Source organism: Alnus glutinosa, chromosome 3, assembly GCF_958979055.1.
Source record: "Alnus glutinosa chromosome 3, dhAlnGlut1.1, whole genome shotgun sequence".
In the NCBI taxonomy this organism is placed as follows: Eukaryota; Viridiplantae; Streptophyta; class Magnoliopsida; order Fagales; family Betulaceae; genus Alnus; species Alnus glutinosa.
Genome location: NC_084888.1, coordinates 28,675,617 through 28,698,656, shown reverse-complemented (window position 1 = coordinate 28,698,656; position 23,040 = coordinate 28,675,617). Strand labels below are relative to the sequence as shown.

Sequence of the window (23,040 nt, the reverse complement as noted above, 5' to 3'; positions counted from 1 at the left end):
AAATGGATACATATTCAGTGTTGCAACAAAACTAAAGAACGTGGATAATTATTCTCTTATAGATTATTCTATTCCTAGAAAAAGTATTTTAGTTTTTTCAAGATACAACATGTACAATGTTTTCTTTGGGTGCGTTTGAGATTGCGATTTCGTAGATAATAAATGCGATTTTAAACAAAATCGCAGAACATAAATCAATTGAGAACTACATTTTTAAAAATTGCGATTTAAAAATATAGAAAATATAATTTTTCAAATCGCAAGTAAATATGGTGTTTTTTAAAAAACTTAGAATTTTAAATGTTAATTTTGCGATTTTAAATGCTAAAATGCGATTTTGCCAAACGCTTTATGCGTTTTTAATAATCATTTTTTTCAAATCGCATATTTTAAAATCGTTATTTTAAATCTTACATTTTGAAATTGGAAACCCAAAATAGAATAGCAAAATGGTTATGCTTCATAATTATCAACTAGGGGTGTACAAGTGGTTATGGTTTGTGGCTATTGGCTAAAACCGCTAATCGCCTAATGCGGTTATTGAATTTTAACAACCGCAACCGCCTCCTCCTAGGCAGTTAGCGGTTATTATGTTTACAACTGGTAGTTTGAAAACCGCTTTTTAATTTGGGCTTTGGGCCAGTTTTAACTTTTTTTTTTTTTTTAAAAAAAAATTAATAATTTTTGGACCTTTTGGTACAAAATTAATAAATCTAAATACAAAGCCAAAATATCTATTAAAAAAAATGTAAATCCAAATAACCAAATACGAACAAATCTAAAACCAAAACATTACAAATTCAAAATATTACAACTCCAAATAACCAAGTAGAAATAAATTTTATATATATATATATATATATATATATATATATATATATTGGTGCCATTGATTCAGTTGACCGCATTCAAAAGCCTTATATATAAGAAAAATGATTTAATGCCACTTAAATATACAATTTTTCACCACCTTGTTTATGTGGCAAGGTGATTCCCCACTATTTTTTGAATTTTTTTATTTTTTAAAAATAAATTAAGGTAAGCGACCACCTTGCCACATAGACAGTGTGGTGAAAAGTTGTATATTTAAGTGGTAGTGAATTATTACTTCATATATATATATATATATATATATATATATATATATATATATATATATATATATATATATATATATATATATATATATATATATATATATATATATATATATATATATAAGGGTAGTAACCGCATCCATCAACCGCTTTTGAATGCGGTCAACTGAATCAATGGCACCAAGAGCTGAAATAGCATCCGTTTTCTCCATAGAGGATTCCTTTTGTCTATTCAGCATCGGTAAAATCCCTCACCCCGCCGAACGTAAGGAATTGCCAGCTGTCAAGGAGGATTTTATCGACTGCAGTCCATTACTTATAAGAAATGTGTTATTTGCACACATGTACAAATATCATTAGCCTACTTACAATTCTTGTTCTTGTCATGCTCAAACTACTTGTACATATGGGACCTTAGATGGCATCTGTACATTCAAATTACAACCTCCTTAAGCATTTGCGAGAAACCCGGAAAGATACAATTGTATGCAATCACGTCCTCTGTAAACGTATATGTATTAAGAAGCACGCAATCGCTGGGGTGGCCCCAATCGCCAAATTGCCGTTGAGAAAAGCAGGCGATCTGTCCTCGTCGCCAAACGACCCCTAAAATCCAAACCTGTAAGAAGAGAAGAAGAAGAAGAAGAAGAAGCAGAAGGAGTAGGAGGAAGAGAAAGTTCGAGAATTTGGAACAGCGATGGATGTGCCGAGCTCATGGGACGCCCTTCGCAAACAGGTCCGATTTTATCTCCTTTGATTTTTCTCTGAGATTCTGTTTGCTTGCTGGGAAAAAATCGGAGGTGATAACAAATTCGGAATTCGATGATAGCCGACGTTACAGATTTTCTTTTTGTTTCCTTCGGGTTGTCGGCAGCTGGAATTGGATGTTCTTTCTGGGTGGAAGATATGGATGTTTGAGATCAGCTTTTAATTTCTTATATTTTGCTTCGATCTTTGGTTAATTAATCGATTTGTGTTGCGTTGTTTGTTATTTGAAGCATGTAATGAAGAAATTAGTTTTGCTTCAAGGTACGACGTGATTTTTGGAATAAAATTGTGATGCAAATTATTTCTGAATTTTCATTAGTTTTGATTATTTGCGGAGAATGATGCGTAATTAGGGAAAATTCGTTTCTGATAGCTCATTATGGAGGTAACGAGAGATGGTAGCTGATTCTAAATTAAATGCAATCACGGAGCTTATTTATACTTTAGACGACTCTTTTATTTTTTGTTTTTATTGCATAAGCTTACGAGGTGTTTGTTTGAGCATTTTTTCTATTGACTGTTTATTTCTCCTAGTTTTCCATCTCTGTCTTTCTCTTCAGAACTTTTAGAGGTTTCAAGTCTTAAGATTTGTTATGCCTTTTAGACTCTTTAGTGTACAACCTGTGTGTTTGATTGTGCCTTCATATTGGGATCCTTTAGTGCATTAATACTTATCCGAAAAAATAAAAACAAACAGAAAAGTGATTCATCCTCAACTTCAGTCCCACAGTCAGTAGAGGGCTTGATAAGGAAAATAAATTTCTTAAGCAAGTGGAGAATCAAACATGCATTTACAGCTGCAATTCTGTCCTTGAAATTTCTGTAGTTGCCCCTGTAGGGAATCTACCTGCCAACTATGAAAATCAGTGAGGCGGTGATATATAGTAGCTTATCTTGTAATTGTCATTGCTAAGAACATCTTGTGCTGAACTCCACCATGAAGTTTTTGAATATGTTGAGCCAATCCCTCAGCCATGGTGCTGATTCCTGCCTCCCTAGGCTAAGAACAAGAGCAACAGGACGACAGGGCAGAATTCCATTGTCTAGAAGGAGGGCATCCTGTGGATAAGATTTTCTGAGCGGTTGGAAGCATATTCGTACATATGGTGTAAGCACTTACCGAGGATGGTACTGACTAAGCAGCCAGACCTATAGTAGAAGACTTATTGTACCTCCCTTCATCAGGATATTTTCCATTTCTCTATTTGTTTGCCACGAGTTTCCTAGAAACTTGGACTTTTGGTTCATGAATGCATTGAATGGCATGGTCATTCTGTTACTAACATATCCTATGGATCAATAGCTTAGGTAAAGATGGCCTTTCGCTGGCCTAGATTGGTTCTGTACGACTGTACTTCTAACTGTTGCAATTATTGAGCGTATAATGTATAAATGGACACAACCTCTCAGATATTGGAAAAGAAGGTAAGATGAATAATTGGATTCAGAACTCTTAGAATTTCATTGTCTACCAACCTCTTCAACTTAATTTTTGTTTAATGATTTAGCTTCTTTCTCCATTTAAATTTGAACATAAGTAATTTAGTGAATTAGATCTCAAATGATAGGACCTCATCATTCTAATAGCTTATATGGCATTTTGCATGTCTAAGGGCATTCATCACAGATGTTTTGCGTGCATTTTCTTTTCTTACTTGATCCTTGCTAGCTAGAAAATATTTTTCTTCTAATGAACATTTTATCCATCAATACTTGTAGGCTCGGAAGCTTGAAGCTCAGTTGGATGAGCAGATGAATTCATATCGTAAGGTGGTTTCCACAAAGGTCACTACAAAAAATGATACTTCAGAGAATGATCTTCAATCTGGGATAGACCAACTGTTAAAACAGCTCCAGCAAGTAAATTCGCAGATGCAAGCTTGGGTATCATCGGGGGGATCAGAAATGGTTTCTCACACCTTGACTAGGCATCAGGAGATCCTTCAAGATCTCACTCAGGTATTGTGGCTTCTTAATTAATGTTTAGCAGCATTTTGCAAAATGAATTTGAATCAAACTTCATAGTACGGCCTTCTTCCCTTGGGTAAGGGGCCTTGCAGATTGCACCTTTTAAAATAGGTATTCAAGCATGTTGGGCCTTTGTCGATTATGTCTCATGAGCTCTCATGCCTTTTTTTTTTTTTTGAAATTTTAAGATCATGTTTTAGTAGAAGATAATGTGACTCACCCAAATTAATAGAGCTTTAAAGCTCCCATCCTTACCCAAATTAACACCAAAAAAGAGGACTAAAAACTCCTAGGGCCATTTTGGTTTTGTTATACTGCTTGTCTATCCCTGCCCTACTTCTTTGTTTGAGAAAAGGAAAGAAAAATTAAACATTATTTGTTCTGATTTTACTGCAATGTGAAACTTCGTGGTTATTGAAGTATCAAATATGGCTGATCAATTGCACCTTCTTAAGCCTCATTCTGAACCATTTCTTTTTATTTTTGAAGTTTATTTTTTGGTTGAAGATTTTGAGCTTTGGCCTCATGCTGTAGGGGCCAGTGCAGCTGCTTTTCTAATTCCTACGTTCTTTTTTTTTTTGGTTTAAATATTCTTCATCACATCTGCATTCTTTTTTCCTATATTTATAATGGTTATTTAGTAAGATTGAGTCTATCAGACACCAACTTGTTGTTAGACATGATTGAAGTGCAGGAGTTTTATCGTCTCCGCTCCAGCCTCAGAGCTAAGCAAGAACATGCTTCACTCCTCGAGGATTTTAGAGAGTTTGATCGAACAAGATTAGACTTGGAAGAGGGTGTTGGTTCTGAAGAGCAAGCCCTCCTAAAAGAGCATGCATCTATTAGCCGAGCTACAGGACAGGTATGACAAATGGCACCGTGAGTGCGTGCATCCTTAATTGGATGCTTTAAGTTCTGTATGATGTTCGAGACTTATAATTAATCAGTGATTAATCTAATAGTTGCTCTGAGAATGAGGAACTAACAGAGGAGCAACCACATCGTATAATAGCTCGATCGCTTTACAAATTGACTATAGATCATTTTATTCAGGCCTCGCTTCAGTTCTCTTTTCTGCTTCCATGCCGCAATTCCCTGAGCTTTCATATATGCTGTTCCATTTTAGAATGAATGATCACATTCCTTATGTGTTCATGCTATAATTTACATGTATCCTGTTTATTTTGGACTATACTGTTGCACCTTGTGTATGTGTGGTTGAGTCCCCGAATTTATATACATGCCATTTTACTTATTAATTGATGTATTTCTTTAGATGTGTGTCTAGATGCGCTTACCAATATTCAAAGATCTCTCTATTGCTTTCTTTTCTTTACAGTGGTACATAAAGGCTCAGAGAAGTGATCCAAAAATGATTGAAAATGTAAAATGTCTAAGCACATTTTTCTATGTGATGTGCATGGTTATTCTATTGTAGGGGGCTCATTTACTATTGGGTCTTCAGTTCAACATGTAGTTCTTGTAATTTATTTAAGTTGCACAACGACAGGAGAGGAATAAGACTGTTCACACTCAATACATTGCCCTCTCTTTTTGTATTTGATGGAAATGGATTTTTAGATGACCTATTTCACAAGCTCTGTTTATCACTTACCTGTACTGCTGCTTTTGTGTGACATGAGACTAATAAGCTGTGTGCTGAACTCGGGATGCTTTGACAAAATACAACATATTGGCATTTGTGATGGTGTTATTGGTGTTGACATGATAAGTGGAACAATAATTTAGTGACAATTGTTAAGAGTCATCAGTAATATTTGGAGTGAATGTTATTTATGGCTTTACTATTTAAATGTTTAGCATATCTGAAATGGATAAATCAACTTCTTGAGACTGAGAGATGGCCAATTACTAGTGACATAGTGGTGACATTGGTTTTGAAACAGACGTGGATGGCTTGTGATATGTAGTTCTAAATAAATTAATGATAGGTAATGCATGAGTTCAGAATCCTAGAATGTCTCACACTTATAAGTTTCTTTAAATATTGTTAGTTTTTTGGATTAGGTGGATTCAAATAGTTTACTTGGTTTTTGTTCTTTCCTATTTATATGTTAGGGTTAGTGCCCTAAAAGCCAATTTAGAACTTGAAATTAACGAAAGAAAATTGTTTTATTTAGAGAATCATGATATTTGGGCAGTTATAATTTATAAGATGAACTGAACTTAAGCTATATTATGTAATTCAGGTGCACTGAGTATGAGTCATGCATTTTCTTTTTTGATGAATCTGAGTATGACTCGGGCATAAAAGATCTAAATCACAAATTCCTTCTAACTTGTAAAATTGAGTTCATAGTCTATGATAATATGGGGTATTTTATCAAATAAAGCTTTAACATACTAACTACTATATCATAGAATGACCTACCATAGTCATTAAGGTGGAGGCTTCTAGTTAACACATTTATTGAAGTGCATTGAATTGGACCACCATGAGAATGTATTTTCTAAATTACTGTCACTTGAATGGATGTCTCATATCTATTAATTTGCAAAAACTCTTAATCCTTAGAAAATAGTGGAATCAAATACAAAGTGTTTAATGCTTTGATTTACCAACGAGTGAAATCTTCCATGGTCAATAGTTTGGTATTTTGGGTGATTGGCATTAAGTAATGTGGGAACACTTATCCTCAATACATAGTCTCCACAGGAGATATAGATATCTTAGTTCGTTGATTTAATGGAATTGATCATCTGAAATTAACGCTCTTAAAGATTCAATTTTTGATAAGAGAGTTGTAGATGATCATATAATTAAATTGGGGACTCAAGGATTAAAGATGTAGTTGGATGAGGTTGATAGTAAATTAAAATACCTTATTCCATGTATGACATCTCATGGAGGGGTTTATTTGTAGTCTTTACTAGGATAATGAGCTCTTTTGTAATTACACAAATCCTAAAGTGCAATTATAGTTTTATAGTGGAGAAAATTATGACTCACAGGAATTTGGAGGGGGTTATGAGATAATTAGAAACTTTGAGCATATTGGAGCTAGGTTTTGTGTTTCCTTTAGTTCCCATTCCCTAGCTCTATAAATACCCCATTTAATGGGGGTGGCCAGCCATTATAAGATGAGAATTAGTTCTCCAAAAATTTTCTTTCATATGTGAGAGTGAGAGAAAAGAAAGAAAGCTTACCCTCTCTTGGCTGTCCAATATGTAAAGAATAGGGAAGAAGATCAAAAGGTGATTGGAGCATTCTAATCATGACGTTTTGATGTACACACTGCTCTAATCAAGGGAAAAAGTTCATTTATTCTCCTCATATTTTGTATTTTGATTCATGAAGAAAAGGAGTTCACGATTTGTAAAATAAATTTTTAAAGCAGGGTTTGTGATTTCTTAGAAAATTGTAACCGACATTATATTCTTGTAAGTAACATCTGTGGACATTTATCACTAGAGCCATGATCTTGATGTGGAGAACCTTGTAAGCTTAGACTTATTGAAGATAAATGAATATTGTAAATTTGATTAATTCCATGTATATCTGGATGAAATAAATTATTTTATATTAGATGGAACTTTGATGTAGGATGTCTTACTTTCCATAGGAAGTTTTTCATATTGAATTTTGTAATTATCGGAAATTTCTAGAATAGGGTTTTAATTCCTTGTTTTGGAGAGCTTTTAGGAGTTTTTAAGTCAAATTAGGGTTATTTATGGGTAGTATATTAATTTCAAGAATGTCTATTTTAGATTGGCATTATGAATCCTTTAGATTGGCATCCCATCTGTAAGAAAAAAAATCATTCTAGCCAACTATCAACTGAATTTTAGACTCTTTTTCTTGTCATTGGGCTTACCCGATCTTAGACCTTGAATCTTGCCATTAGAGTTTAGTCATTTACTAGCACCTCTGCTCTCAGGCCACATCAAAGATCTCTCTCTCTCTCTCTCTCTAGCCAACTATAAACTGAATTTTAGACTCCTGTCATTGGGTTTGCCTGATCTTAAACCTTGAATCTAACTGAATTTTAGACTCTTTTTCCTGTCATTGGGCTTGCCTGATCTTAGACCTTGAATCTTGCCATTAGAGTTTAGTTGTTTACTAGCACCTTTGCTCTCAGGCCACATCAAAGATATCTCTCTCTCTCTGCATTTCTTGTTGGTGTTGTAGGTTGTAACTTTTGGCAGTTAGTGGGTTTGAATATCCTTGCAATTAGTCCTCAAAGTGTGTTTTTGGGGGGATCGGGGGTTAGAGAGGCAAGGAAAGGGGTCCTTATATAGTTACATTTTCATCATATGTAAACAGGTGAAGGCAATTTATCAAATATAAGATGGGTAATAGGATTGTTGATAGCTTTGGTTACATTAATTGGCACAATCTAATTTCTTGTCTCTAGTATAGGTTTCCGAAAGAGAATTTTGAAATATGAATATTGTAGAGACTCTAAGAGAACATTTGTGTACCTCAAGATTGGGACATTTATAAGAGGAATGTGATGTCAAATGGTTCACTAGATTTGGTTAGATATGGGATAGGTTGAGCTGTTCATTAAATTTGATCAGATATAGGTTGAATACGTTGAGCTTTTGTTGAGATTAGGTTAGATCATCTGAAATGATTGGATATTGATCTTGGATCCTTAGGCCGCTCATCTTTGTAAGAGGCAAATGGAAGCAAAAATATTACAATTTTTTGTCTATAGGTAATGCGTATTAAGTCATATTATTTAATGGGTAAAATGTAAAGATACCCTCCGACTTTGACACACTTACTAATCACATCCTCTCAACTTTCGATTGTTTTAATCACACCCTCTATACTTTAGGATTGATTTAATAACACCCTTTTTATCCATATGCTGTTTTCAAATTGCTGTAAAAAGTTTTTTCTTGATGAATAATAATTTATTAAGAGAAAAAGCCAAAGCTCCCATATTTGAAAAATATACAAAAGAGACAACCACCCTAACGGCGTTTGAAATCTAGAAAGTTAACGAGATCTACAAGATTTGAAGACAACCACCCTAGGTTGGATGACCTTGCTTTTGACTCTTTGGATGCGGCGGGGGCCTCTTCGTTAGAACTTCATTTTCAGGAGAGGGAGGTTTTGGAGGTGGTTAAAGGCATGAACAAAGATAAGGCTCTAGGTCCTGATGGTTTCTCCATCGCGTTCTTCCAAGACTGTTGGGATGTGATCAAGACTAATATCATGGGGGTTTTCCATGACTTTCACGCGCATAGTAAGTTTGTCGAAAGCCTTAATGCCACCTTCATTGCTCTAATCCCGAAGAAGTCTGGGGCGATGGATCTTAAAGATTTTCGGCCTATTAGTCTTGTGAGTGGAGTTTACAAGATCATTGCTAAAGGTCTTGCGAATAAATTGAGAAGGGTTGTGGAGAAGGTTATCTCGAACCCTTTGAATGCTTTTGTGAAAGGTAGGTACATCGTTGATTCAGTTCTTATAGCGAATGAGTGTTTGGATAGTCATATCAAATCTGGTGAACCAGGAGTGCTCTACCAGTTGGATATTGAGAAGGCTTATGATCATGTCAATTGGTACTTATTGTATATGTTAAAAAGTTGTGGTTTTGTGGAGAAATGGTGTTCTTGGATAGCACATTGCATTTCGTAGGTGCGCTTCTCCGTTTTGATGAATTGATGAATGGCACTCCGTCCGGTTTTTTAGTAGCTCTCGCGGGCTGAGGCAAGGTTATCCTCTGTCTCCTCTTCTGTTTGTTATTGTTATGGAGACTCTTAAGTAAAATGCTCACTGCTACTGTTCACAAAGGTCTTATATTAGGCTTCTTTGTGCGATCTAGGCGCTCTGAGGTGGTAAATACTTCACACTTGTTGTTCGTGGACGATATTTTGGGTTTTTTGTGGGGCTAATCCCGACCATCTTCACTATCTGCGTGTGTTATTCTTGTTCTTTGAAGCTGTCTCAGGTTTAAAGATTAATTTGGCTTAGTCTATTTTGGTTTCAGTGGGTTGTGTGGATAATGTGGATGGACTGACTAGCATCTTGGGTTGTGGGGTTTCCTCTTTACCTATAAAGTACCTTGGTCTTCCGCTAGAGGCTTGTTATAAGGCCAAGTCTATTTGGGATGGTGTTGGAAAGATTGAGAGGCGGTTGTCTAGTTGGAAGCGGATGTATCTGTCTAAGGGGTGTAGGGTTACCTTTATAAAGGGCACTCTTTCCAATCCTCCAATGTACTTGTCTCTTTTCCCCATTCCTGCTAGTGTGGCTAATCGTATAGAGAAGCTCCATCGAGATTTTTTATGGGGAGGGTTAGGTGAAGATTTCAAATATAACCTAGTTTAAGAGAGATCTCAAAAAAGATGATTTTAAACAGAGCACATTAGACTCGTAGTTCTCAAAGAGTCATCGATTTCTTTCTCTCCAAATGCTCTATATTAAAAGGGTGGAAGTGACTTTCCAAATTGGCTCTTGTGGGTCTCTTTGTCCTTGAGCCTTTCAGCAATGTAGAAGCTAGGCATAGTCCACAAAACATCGAATAAGTTGAGAACCAGGTGCCAAAGATCACTAGTTCACAATGGATTAGATTTATAGTTTCCTCATTCTTTTTGCATAGGAAACACAAATTTATAAGAGTAAAACCCCGCCTTCTAAGATTATCAATCATAAGGACTCTGCCCAAAGTTGCCGTCCAAGTGAAGAAAGCAATGCAGGGAGGGGCATTGACATTCCAAACGCTTTTCCAGGGGAACAGACAATGTTCTCTAGAATGTAAGTTGATAGAATTGCTCTTCACTTCAAAGAGGAGAGGTGAGAGAGGGTCCTCTTGACAGAGGCCTTGGGAGCTACCAAAGAAACCCTGTGGACTACCATTAATCATAATGAAGAAGCGGGCCATGGTGATGCAATCTGATCCATTTCCTCCATTTATTACCAAAGCCAAGTCGCCCCGAAAGATAGAAGAGGAACTCTTAGATAACATGATCATAGGCTTTTTCCAGCTCTAACTTGCAAGTGACGCTAGAAATTCCCGATTTCAATATGTTGTCTAGACACTCACTAGCTATAAGAACTGAGTCTAGAATGTCTCCCCCTTTTAAAGGCGTTCTGATTGTCTAATATGAGCGACCCTAACACCTGTTTCATTCCGATAGTAAGGACTAGCCAAAATTTTGGAGACACTCCCCACTAGGCTGGTAGGTCTAAAATCCCTTACTTCCAACTATCTAAACTTTTTAGGAATCAGTACAATGAAAGTAGTGTTAAGACTCTTCTCGAACAGCTCTTGTTCATGAAAGTTATGGAAGACGCGCATAAAATCATCCTTCACTATTACCCAACACAACTTGGAAAAAAGCAATAGTGCAGCCATTAGGGCCTGGCGCCTTATCCCCATCCATAGTAAGCCGCATGAAGAACTTTCTACTCTTGAAACGGTCACTGAAGAACTTCTTACTTTTGAAACGGTCACTTTAGCCAACCAGCTTTTGTAGAGTCCAAAGAGGGAAACTCCAAACCATCTAATTTGGGGCGCCAACATATTGTATTTGTAAAGAGATTCTTGTAAGAGTGAATGATTGTATCATTGATTGCCTCTTGATTGAAGGTAGCGGTACCATCGATGCTAAGACTGGAGATAAAGTTGTTTCTCTCGTGAGTGTTCGAAAGGAAGTGAAAAAATCACATATAGTGATCCCCTTCTTTTAAACCAAGTCGTGATAGATTTTTGCCTCCAACTAACTTCTTGCATAAAAGCTACGCTCTCCAAATCTGCTTTCGCCTTAGCTCTTCTAATTCTCTCATTTTCTACAAGAGACCTCTCCTCTTTTAAATAATTGAGGATCTCCTCCATTAAAGATTTCTTCCTTTCCTCTGCATTCTGAAGGCCTACTTGTTCCAGCGTTTTAAATCAAGCTTTAGGCGTTTTAGCTTATTAGCAAAAAGAAAACATGGAGTATCGAGGAACTAATACAAATCCCACCATTTTTTCACCAAGTCTACGAAACCTTCTGCTTTCAACCACATGTTCTCAAATTTAAATGAGCATGTTCTTCTTGACAAAACTTTCACTGTTGAGCAATATGAGGAAATGATTTGATAAAAGTCTAGGAAGACAACACTAGGTTCTGGGAAATGCTCTTCCCACTTTGGAGAAACTAGAAATCTTCGAATCCTGGACATAGAGGGTGGGTTTTAGTTATTAGACCAACTGAAAGCTAGCAGAATATCCATCAATCCCTACTTTAAAATGAAATTTGAAAATCCCACATGGCAGTGGTTAACTGAGCCCCAAACCTTTCATTTGGGAAGTGGGTAACATTATAGTCAACCCTGATGCGCTAGGGAACATCCGAAACCCCAAATAAGTCTTCCCATAAAAAGTTCTTTTGGGAATCTGCATTAGGACCATAAAGTCTAGAAAAAGCCCAATCAATTTGGTCTGAAACAGATTTAAATTTGCATGAGAGGGAGAAAGTGCCCATGGTACCAACTCTTCTCTGCATTTTGTTAAAGTATTGATATAGTGATTAAATTTATCTCTTCCTATCAGTTTAACCTTTTGGGATAAGTGGTAATTTAACATAGTGTTAGAGCCTAAGGTCCTGAGTTTGAACGTTGACTCCGTCATTTACCTCCAATTTCAATTAAATATTCCACGTGTTGGGCCTCACTTATTAAAAGGAAGTCTGAGCCCACACGTGAGGGGAAATGTTAAAGTATTAATTAAGTGATTAAATTTACCTCTTTCTATTAGCTTAAGCTTTTGGGATAAGTGGTAATTTAACACATTCTATTGCACGTTTATCCCACATTAAAAGAATACCCCCCAAGGCGCCTGAGGTTGACAGAACAGAGCACCCCACATGCCCCAGACAATACCTGCTGAAATCTGCTCCATTTTAGTTTCTTGAAAACACACTATATCAGGTTTCCAGTTTTTCAATATGTTGCTAATGTTGAACCTTTTCCCTGTATCGTCAAGTCCTCGAACATTCAAGCTAATAATCTTCAAAGTCAACCACGATACTGAGAAGTATGGGGTTTGGATGGATTCCTCTTGGAATCATAGTTCACAAAGTAGGACAAATTTAGAAGTTCCCTAACTCCTCTAACCCCACTCCTTGTCTCCCTTTTGAAAGAGCTCGACCTTCCTTTGTGCCCCTTTTGACTAGCTGGATTCAATTGCAAAGAACAACTTTGAAACCTTCCATTCAAAACCTTCATATGAAACCCCCAAGATTTTTTCTAGCCCATACATTCGTGTCTTGACCCATTCTAAGCACTCAGATTGTCTCGCACAAAGGGTTGAGGAATTGAGAGAGGGAATCTCAGGGGTATTACAAAGGACACCCTCATTGCTAGAAAAGGGAACCACAAAACCTGGGGTAGTGGGTTCAGGATCTGCTACAACAGTGTCCTTTGAAGAATTGAGCATATTCCTGCCAGACCCATACTAGTAAAATTGAATTTCGTTCCTCACAGATTCACTTGGTTTACCACTAGAAAGTGTAGCCGCCAGGAGAAACTAACTGTCATCATCCAGGAGAGAAAACAAATCTGGGCAAGATGAGAGAGAGAAACTAAGGTGGCAGGAACAACCGTCTGGCTCTGTCACTGATGGAGAAGTCCCATCCACCAGCGGGCTGTAGCCATGCTCGCTGACATTTTCTGCCCCTCTAACGTCTCCCCTTGCACCGGATTTCATCATTGATTCAACTCCCATTGAGAAGTCATGCGATGAAGCTTTGGCTGTACTCAGGTGTTGGGAGGAGCTGCAATGTTGACAGCATAGGGCGGCTGTGCGTTGAGCCTGCCTAAGGGTTGTACCTTATGATGGGCTCCAATAGTAATCCCTCTGGTACCCCTACTGTTTGCAGTGGATGAGCTTTCGGCTACCACCTGTGCGTAGGAATGATACTCTGGGACAGACTAGCATTCCGATGAGGACAACATGATGACCAGAGGCACTTATTTCATGGATGAGAATAGAGACAGAAAAGTATAACACCTCTACAAACCCGCACCATCCCCATTTCTTGCTCTCGAGGATAATAATAAATCCCCTCCGCCCACTGCTGCTGAACTCCTCAATGGCCAAGTAGTTCCTGTGAGAATTTCTACAACGCTGACCCAGAAAGGGTTTCTGAGAGTTTTTGAATTTCGAATAAACTTTGTATTGTCTTCCACTCTTGCCACCTCATCGACCGTCGAGAATAACCACAAAGCTCCCTCTTTCTCCAGAAAAATTGACTGTAAATAGCCCTTCTCTTGTTCAGCTATTCTTAGCCTAAAGAAATTTCCACGACTCAATAATGAACTCAAAGGACTTCGCTTGTACGAAAAAAAACCTCCCCATGCTGCCTTCGTTAAACACAGACTCAACAACACAAAACCCACACACCAACCTCTTTGGCCATTGTCGACAAACATCAACCCAAGACAACCACTTAACGTAAGGAACAACCCGAGCAGCTAATAAACGAAGAAAACCAAGAGACCACCCACAGATACTCAATGAGCCTCACGTGCCACTGAGGTGGGGAGGGACTGTTATCTTTTGCTGTAAAAAGTAGTTCATATGATATTCATGTTGCTTACAAATTGATGAGAATAGGCACGTGACTCAAGAAAATAAAATTCACACATTTTGCAATTATGTTTTATATATAAAATTATGTTTACAAATTAAAGATATAGATTTGTTCTATAGTGATTGATATGTGACATAATTTGGTTAACAGTTCTTAATGGTGTAATGGACTGAAGGGGTGTGATCAAACCAATCCTAAAGCATACGGGGTGTGATCAAAGCAATTTAATACTCATGGGGTGTGATGAGAAAAGGGTCAAAGTTAGAGAGGTGTAAATACATTTTACCCAAAATTTTAAGGGTATCACATCCTATTTTTTGTCATATATGAAGTAGAGGGTTTGTGGAAAACTCTGGAAACTTTGTATTTCAGTAGTTCTTTTTCTTGATTAAAATATATTTTTGTATTGTTTCTAGAATCTTCTACGTGTAAATGAAACTATGACTGATACAAAGACACATATTTCTTATAAAAGAGTGTAATCTTGTATATTGCTGAGGTGACCAGATGAAACCTTCTTAATTCTCATTTTCTTCCTATTTTGTTTGTGATGTATGTCTTCTTCTATGTTGGTCATGTTTAGTTTATACCCTTACCTGACATATAATGAAGTCACTCCTATTCCCTTTCATTACAGAACTGATCTGCAATCCAGTCTTAGTTTAGGCTAGTCAATTCTGACAGTCTTATCTTTTATACGAAATTTGGTGTGGCAGGTGTAGGATGGGGTGATTTCTACATAATCTGCTAATTAGGGCAACCTGCCTATATCTGTCTTAATGTTGTCTTGTTACAGATGAAGCAGGGTCGTCATTCCGATACTTCAATAGTACAACATGATGTTTTGCTTGTGAGATTAAGTTTTAAATCTTTACCAAACAATATATGTCCTATTCTTGTCTTGTTCGAGATGAGACAGGATGGTTGCATGATTAACTTAATAATGTATATAACAAATTATTATATGTGAAGTTGTATGAAATGTTAAGTTGGGGAATGTACATGGGTGGGCTAACTTCTAGTCTCTAATCAGTTTGCGACTTGTGCATTTTAAGCATAGTATGCACATCAAAACTCAGTGGTACGTGAAACATGGATCCCATGAAATTTTATCCATGTTGAAAGAACAGAAACTTTCACACCTACTCGGATCTTAACCATATTGGATTGGATGAGATTTCACATGTTTCTGTGATGTGGTTAATGTATCATGGACCGATTTATGAAACTTTCTGTAGAATCATTTTATTTTTTGATGATTATTTTTACTTAAGGGGGAAAAAACAAATATGAAGAACTGTTAATTTTCAACTCGTGCCTTTTATGCTTGTAGATGGATACTGTGATTTCGCAAGCTCAGGCAACACTCGGTGTACTTGGCATCCAACGTTCTACTTTTGGTGGTATCAATTCAAAGCTCAGCAACGTTGGCAGCCGCCTCCCAACGGTATAAAAATTTCATTGATGTAGTTATTGATACTTATTATTTACTATTACTGAAAAAAAAATAAAAAATTCCTGCATGAGATTGAGTTTTTATTTATTTATTTCTGAGCAGCATGAGATTGAGTTAAATGCTCAAAATTAAAGCCACCATACTTGAATCAATATGGAAACTTTTATCATGTGCGGGCAAAGTAAAAGAATCAGCAATATAACAGGATGAGATAATATAAAAGGACAATTTCATTTTCAAGGAATGCTTGAATTCTCCATTGGCTTCTGGCTAATATCACACGCGCACACCAAAAATTAAAAAAAAAAAAGAAAAAAGAAAAAGCTTTAAACTGCTTGTATTAGTTGATTGACATACTACTTTGACATTATGGTGCAGGTTAATAGTATTCTCTCATCAATAAAGAGAAAAAAGTCTATGGATACCGTTATACTTTCACTAGTTGCATCCGTGTGCACATTTCTCATTTTTATCTACTGGTTGACCAAATGAGGCTGTATATTATTTGTGTTTTGACTTTTTGTGGCCCGTGCTTTTGGTGAAATTGTATTCTTATTCTGAAGCTTCTTGTGGGCTAAGGAGGTTGTCTTATGTTGATGAGGTGACATTTTTTGAAGGGTATAAAGTGCATTATTTCTTATTGGTCTCTGTAACAGATTGCAATTCCTAGTGAAATCCAAACTTTCTAGCTTAGACTTCAATCCAATCCATTGAAATAAAATTGATGTCTCTATTCTTGACTGGTATAGCCTTCTGCCTTACAATTGGCAAATGTTTTAGAATGACCGTATGTTGATAGCTCATTTAATCGAGATTATTATCTTCATATTACCATCGTAATCATGTGTTGATTGCATAGAACTTTTATAAGAAAAATGTTATATGAATGAACTTTCAAGTGCTTACTCCCTGATGTGGTGGTGATTTAATTTCGAACGGATTAATTTGCGTATGATATATCAATGGTGATTTTCACTGCCACATCAGACAAGTTATTATTTCAATGGAGTCTATCGCTTTGTATTATCGGTGTGAGATAGCTAATGAAGTTTAAAACTAAATTTCCTCTACCGTATTGGGAACAAGATGACCAAGCCTCTGGTGCTAGAGCTGTATGAACAATCTATGAGGCACTTCTATTGTACATAAGATGCGAAGAATGGGAGGCATGCAAAGCCTTGGGCTGATAAAGCACATGTGACAAAGCCTTGGGCTGATTAGGAGCCAAGATGGTTCGACTGGTTCTCTTTGATGAGGTACATCTCAAAGTTTGTTCATTTAGGGGTCATAGTTTTGAAATTTGCAGACAGATCATGCTTAAATAAGATTAGTTGTTGATGGTTTTTGGATGCAATGACATCTCCTTTCTTCATAAACAAGGGTGGAGGGTGATGTCACACTGTGTGAATACAAAATAAACGATATTTAGAAAAGAAGAGAATAAAGAAAAAGGTTGCAATTAATGAATATTATAATAAAAAAAAAAGAAAAAGAAAAAATATTGTATCAATCCTTGGTGTTTGACATTTTATCAAATTACACCCTAGAGTTCAAAATTGATCAAACCGATCTCTAAGGTTCAATCCGTTATCAAATCGCCCTATCCATCTCACTTCTGTTTACTTTTTTGACGAAATGCTACGAACCTATGTCATATTTAGTAGTTTTGTTACACATGTATACATTGCATGATCCGCTTCACCACGCGCATACTAGTGGGTCATCAAATCAATGACATATCATTAACAGAGTCGAGTCATAAAAATGTCATGTCATTAGAAATGTTCGGTTAGCAAATCCCTAAATCTTGCGCAAAACAAATTTTGTTTTAAATTTTAAATTTTATTATTTTTTTAAAATTTTTTGAAAGTGAGGGATCCATTTATTGTGGGGCCACCCCTCCCACAACAAAAAGGTGGCTGTTCGGCCACTCCCTCTCACATTTTTAATGATGTGTCAAAGACTTCTTGACACACAAACCAAGAAGGAGGCCGCCGAAAACTATGGTCTTTGAGTCAGTTCCGTGGATAAGATATCTGGAGATACTCGTACTGCCAAGAAAACTTGGTAGTCACAATAGGGAAGATAATATTGATAACCACTAGACTGAAGCTGCAGAAAAAAACTCTATTACAATGTTCGCTGAGGGAGGTGTACAAGAAGGGGACATTATATCTAGATTTGACAGTCTCAGTAGGCAAAAAGGGATACCGATTATGGAGAGGCAAAGAAGAAGGTGGAAGAGGGAAATGATGTACAAGAGAGTTGAGAAACTGTTGCGTTAAGCCATAAATTAAAGAATGGCGGTATGTGTAGTCCATGCGCGCACTAGAGTGGCGCGTGGGGTACATAAGTAGTGGAGAGGAGTTATGACAGGTGGTACAGAGGCTGATGAAGGTGATGAGGTAGCGTATGAGCAAAGGTAGAGGTAGATGTAGATGAACAATATATCTGGCTTCCAAAACGTAAACAAAAATAGAGAACAACAAAAAAAGGCAAAGAGGAATGAGAAGGCCAGGGGAGGAGGGGAGTGGGAAGAGACAAAGCTTCCCTCCTCCCCGGGCAGCCACTTACTAGGGAGAGGAAGGTCTCTCACCAGAAATGGAAATACTTTCACATGTAGAAGGGAAAAATCCTCTCTCTAAAAGTTAGAGAGAGAAGAGGAAGGTCTTTCACTAGAAATGGAAATACTCTCACATGTAGAAGGGAAAAATCCTCTCTCTAAAAGTTAGAGAGAGAAGAGGAAGGTCTTTCACTAGAAATGAAAATACTTCTATATGGAGGAGGGATAAATCTTGGCCTCTCTCAAGAAGTTAGAAATTAAAGAGAAGTTGTTTCCTATTATTAAACCACTACTTATCCCAAAAGTTTAAGCTTATATGAATTGATGTTAATATGGCATCAAAGCAAATTGTAATTATTTCGAATCTCAACTCAACAATTCACCCTTAATTTTAGTTAAATATTTTACGTGTTGGGCCTTACTTATTAAGCGAAAGTTTGATCCTACACGTGAGAAGAAGTGTTAAAATATTAATTAAATGATTAAATCTGCCATTTTCTATCGGTTTAATCTTTTGGAATAAGTGGTAAATTTAGCATGTATATAGACTACTTGAGCCTTAACCAAATTTAGTCAAACTTGGTTGCTAAAAAAAAGAGATCGAGGAAGAAATGCCAATTGGTTAAAGAATCTGGGCAGGGCAGGGCAGGGGTTTTCATATTAATCAAGGTTATTTCTATTGATAAGACGTCTCCATTTGTTTTCTTTTGTAACAATGGGGGAGAGAGAGAGAGAGAGTTTATGAATGAATTATGGTGGGACTTTAGGAGTAGATCGAGAGAGTAGTAGTAGTAGTAGTAGTAGTAGTAGTAGTAATCCATTATCCATATCCCTGAGATGGATCTTAATTTCAACGTGAGTGGGATAGTGATGGGAAGTCCGATCCCATATAACTTTCTCTCCAAACTACTATCAAACACCCATTTACACGAGAGACAGGCAGACAGAAAATCCAACACTTGATTTGTTTCCAAATCGATTGGACAAAGCAAGCAAATCACAACAAAAAGGAATCATATTGGGGTATCTCTGAAACGGACAAGCAAATACATACAAAAGCAAGTGCACTCAAACCCAATGACATGCATGTTTCTTCTTCCATCAATATCTCTTTTGTGTGTTTCATTAATTTAGGCCAAAAAATGATGCTTATCCAACCGGCTACCTTACTTTGGGAATTCTTATTATGTTCTACTTTGACGATTTGACGAAGATATATGCATTAATATTGTCTTTTTGGCATTGGAGTACTGCACTAAAACAACTTCTCCATCTACTTGTCCCCCACTTGTCGCCCTCCCCATGCCTTTCAGCTCACCAACGTGCAATTAAGGACAAACTATATACACCTCCCATTCACATGTGGGAATGTCTAGCTCATCCCTTTCTTATCTTGTTGCCTTCATTTTTAATTTGCACGAGCATTGCTATTGATCAAAAGACTAATTAATTAACAACCAACTTAATCAATCAGCGAATATTTTTAAACATTATCATAATAATATAATATAATATGTTTCAGATATATATATTAATATTCTACCCCAAAACCTAAACTTCATGTGTTTTTTTAACCTATTTCTTTTGTTAATATAATTTTTTTACAAATTGGGTCGTAAGAATATATTTTTCAACTCAATCTCTAAAAGTGTCATGTGTTCTTTAAGTATGCATGTGAGAAGCAAAATGTACATGTGCTTCTCACATGTTTATGAACACATAACACTACTTTTAGAGACTGGGCTGAAAGAATTTTTCAGCAACCCAATTTGCAAGAAATTTCTGTATTTGTGATAGAGAGAATGAAATAGAAGGTTAATTAGGTTCAAAAGTAGACAGAGCTTGGTGATCACCTTATTTAATTTGTACTTCATTTGGTTTGGACTTTAATTGGAGGATATATATATTATCGAGAATTTGGTTCTTTCCAATGGGTGTAATTTGTAAAGAAACTCAGAAAGGGCAAATACCATATTCACATTGATAATTTTTTTATTTTAGTTTTTCAATAAGAGCTAGCCTTTTGTTTGTGCGGCAGGAAAGTGAAGAAAGTGGTCAAGTCTTACTTCCTATATTCTCTCTCTTTTATTTTAATTTATCTTCTTCTTTTAGGTGACAAATCAAAAGAAATATAATTGATAATTAGCACGCTCAACCCTGGTAAATGTTTGCCGTAAATTAAGGCACCGGCTCACAGCAAAAACCGAGTCAATTAAGTGGAGAACAACCATGATTAGACTGTCATTTTGATTGTTTATATATATATTATTTATTTATCTCTTTATCGGTGTTGATAATTGTGTTAATTTGAATTATCGTAAGAAGCTAACCAGTATTTACATTAAACAAATGGTGAACAATAATTTGGAACCCACAATGACAAACAAAAGTACAACTGATCGATCAGTCGCTAAATGTTTTGTTTGTTATGGACCCTTAAAGAAAATGATGTGGGGTTGGTGCTTTCCAATCTTACTTAGAATGTACGTACCTTTAGGTTGTTGAATTAGAAGTTATCTCAAAAGTTTAAGCTTTTTTTTTTTTTTTTTGAATTTAATCATTTAGTTAATATTTTAATATTTTTTCTCACATGTGAGCTCAAATTCTCTTTGAATAAGTAAGATCCAACACGTGAAATATTTAATTTAAATGATAGGTGAATTACATATATAATGTTTGAACTCAATAACACTGCTACGATACTATGTTAAATCATCAATTATCCAAAAACTTAACTTGATATATATCAGTTAATTAGAGATCACACATCAAGTGAAGCCCACTGTATGAAGTTACACTTGTTTAGGTGATTCATGGCTTAGCTTGTTCAAATTGATGAAATATAAAACTAAATTTTAGAATATGATGAGGAACAATAAGTGAGGAACGGAGAGACCACAAAAGATAATATATTCAAGAGTAATGCTATATGCAGCTAATTTGAATGAATTTTGGATAGATTTGCTGCATATAGCTAGCATTACTATACTTATCTAAAGTCATTTGGCCATAGAGATTTATGTTTATTGTGATAATATCTAAGAACATTATCAGTAGCTTCCCTAAATCTTATTCCCTTTCTTACATGTAGGAAAAACTCTTAAAAAGCCACTTTAGTCAGATTCTTTTGTTGTTCCCTAAACTAAGGAAACACTAAGGCCTCGTTTGGTTCCCGGAGTAAATCTTTGGAATGGAATGGCTATTCCTATGAAATAGTCATTCGTTTGTTTGGTAGGGATCTATTCCTTTCCTTTATGAAGATGAATACATATTCCTCTAAAAAATGAGAGGAATAGCTATTCCTTGGGGTAAATGCAATATTTTCCAGAAAAAACCACTATTTTATATTTTATTATTATTTAAAAAAAAACCAAAAAACCAAAAAATAAAAAAATAAAACCCTAAATTGGCTGGCCGGCCAGCCAATATATAGATCCGGGGGTGGCCGCAACCAGCCCAGGAGTGGTCTCCAGGGGTGGCCGCGGCCACCCCGGATTGGCTTCGGGGGTGGCCGCTGGAGACCACTCCTGGGCTGGTTGCGGCCACCCCCGAAGTGAATCGGTGGGCGGCCGACCACCCCAATGGGTGGTCGGCCACCCATAGGTTTTCTTCTTTTTTTTTTTTCCTTTTTTTTTTTTTGTTTTGTTTTTTTAATAATTTATTTTCTTTTTAATTTTTTTTTTTTTTTAAAACGTGGGGTTTTTTTAGTAATTTTGATTGAATTACAATTAAAATATATGTATTCTTACCAAATTAAAGATTAGAAATAGCCATTTCATTCCGCCACCTTCTATTCCTAGGAATAACTATTCATTTTCCTAATGGAATAGTCATTCCGCAAACCAAACGAGGTCTAAAGGAACCAAAAGTTATACGCTACATTTAAGGAAGCAAAAATAGTTCCCTCAACATTATTTTAATATAAAAACTGTCTCTTTCCTCTCTCATTCCTCTAACATTTATTTCAAACAATATTTAAATGATTTTCCTTTCATTTCTCTTTCTCTTAGCATTAATTTAAATAATATTTAAATGATATAGGGAAAAGATAAGCTATTATGAAGTGTATTTAAATAGAGAAACAAAAAGTGGTTTAATTATCTAAATTATGGAAAAGTTTAAGCTGCTGCTAATACTATAATAACACTACATCTTTTATTGCATTAACATGAATAATATTGGGTTATAATGAGTCCTATTTATGGAGAAGGTAGTAAATAGGTGAAATGTGACAAAAAAGGTAATACCTAATAAATATATATATATATATATATATATATATTTAATATTATACAAACATTTTAGTATGAGACAAATATTGTAACAATTAATATTGGAAAGTGCTAATCACATTTACGTTATTATTCTAAAATGACTAGTCACCTTATAAAGCTTAGTCTCACTGAGTAAAGAATCAATGTATGTGAGATTTAACACTTTGTGAACATCTTTATAATTTGGATAATGTAGCGATTCATCTTCCTAACATGAGGCTCTGTTTGTTTCGATGGAAAATATTTTCCGTTTCGGTGTTTGGATCATACGAAAAAATAGCGAAATGACGGCAAAAAACGATATGCAACTTTCGGTGGCAGTCGGCGAACTCTGGTGACCTCTTGCTGATGGGAATTTGGTGACCT

The 23,040-nt window shown here is 36.0% G+C and overlaps 1 protein-coding gene across 2 annotated transcripts; it reads left to right on the top strand.

Annotated features, from left to right (window-relative positions):
• The first annotated feature begins 1,623 nt into the window (after positions 1-1,623).
• Positions 1,624-17,183, top strand: LOC133863587 (Golgi SNAP receptor complex member 1-1). 2 transcript variants are annotated; one of them, XM_062299599.1, is made up of 5 exons: positions 1,624-1,833; positions 3,585-3,824; positions 4,528-4,695; positions 15,715-15,828; positions 16,924-17,183. In XM_062299599.1, exons 1-5 carry the CDS (start codon positions 1,795-1,797, stop codon positions 16,984-16,986), a joined length of 624 nt encoding a protein of 207 aa, XP_062155583.1. In that variant the 5' UTR covers positions 1,624-1,794; the 3' UTR covers positions 16,987-17,183. The 2 variants fall into 2 exon arrangements, with proteins under 2 accessions (XP_062155583.1, XP_062155582.1); XM_062299598.1 differs by lacking the exon at positions 16,924-17,183 and adding an exon at positions 16,216-16,530 and having other exon boundaries at positions 1,626-1,833.
• The last annotated feature ends 5,857 nt before the right edge of the window (positions 17,184-23,040 follow it).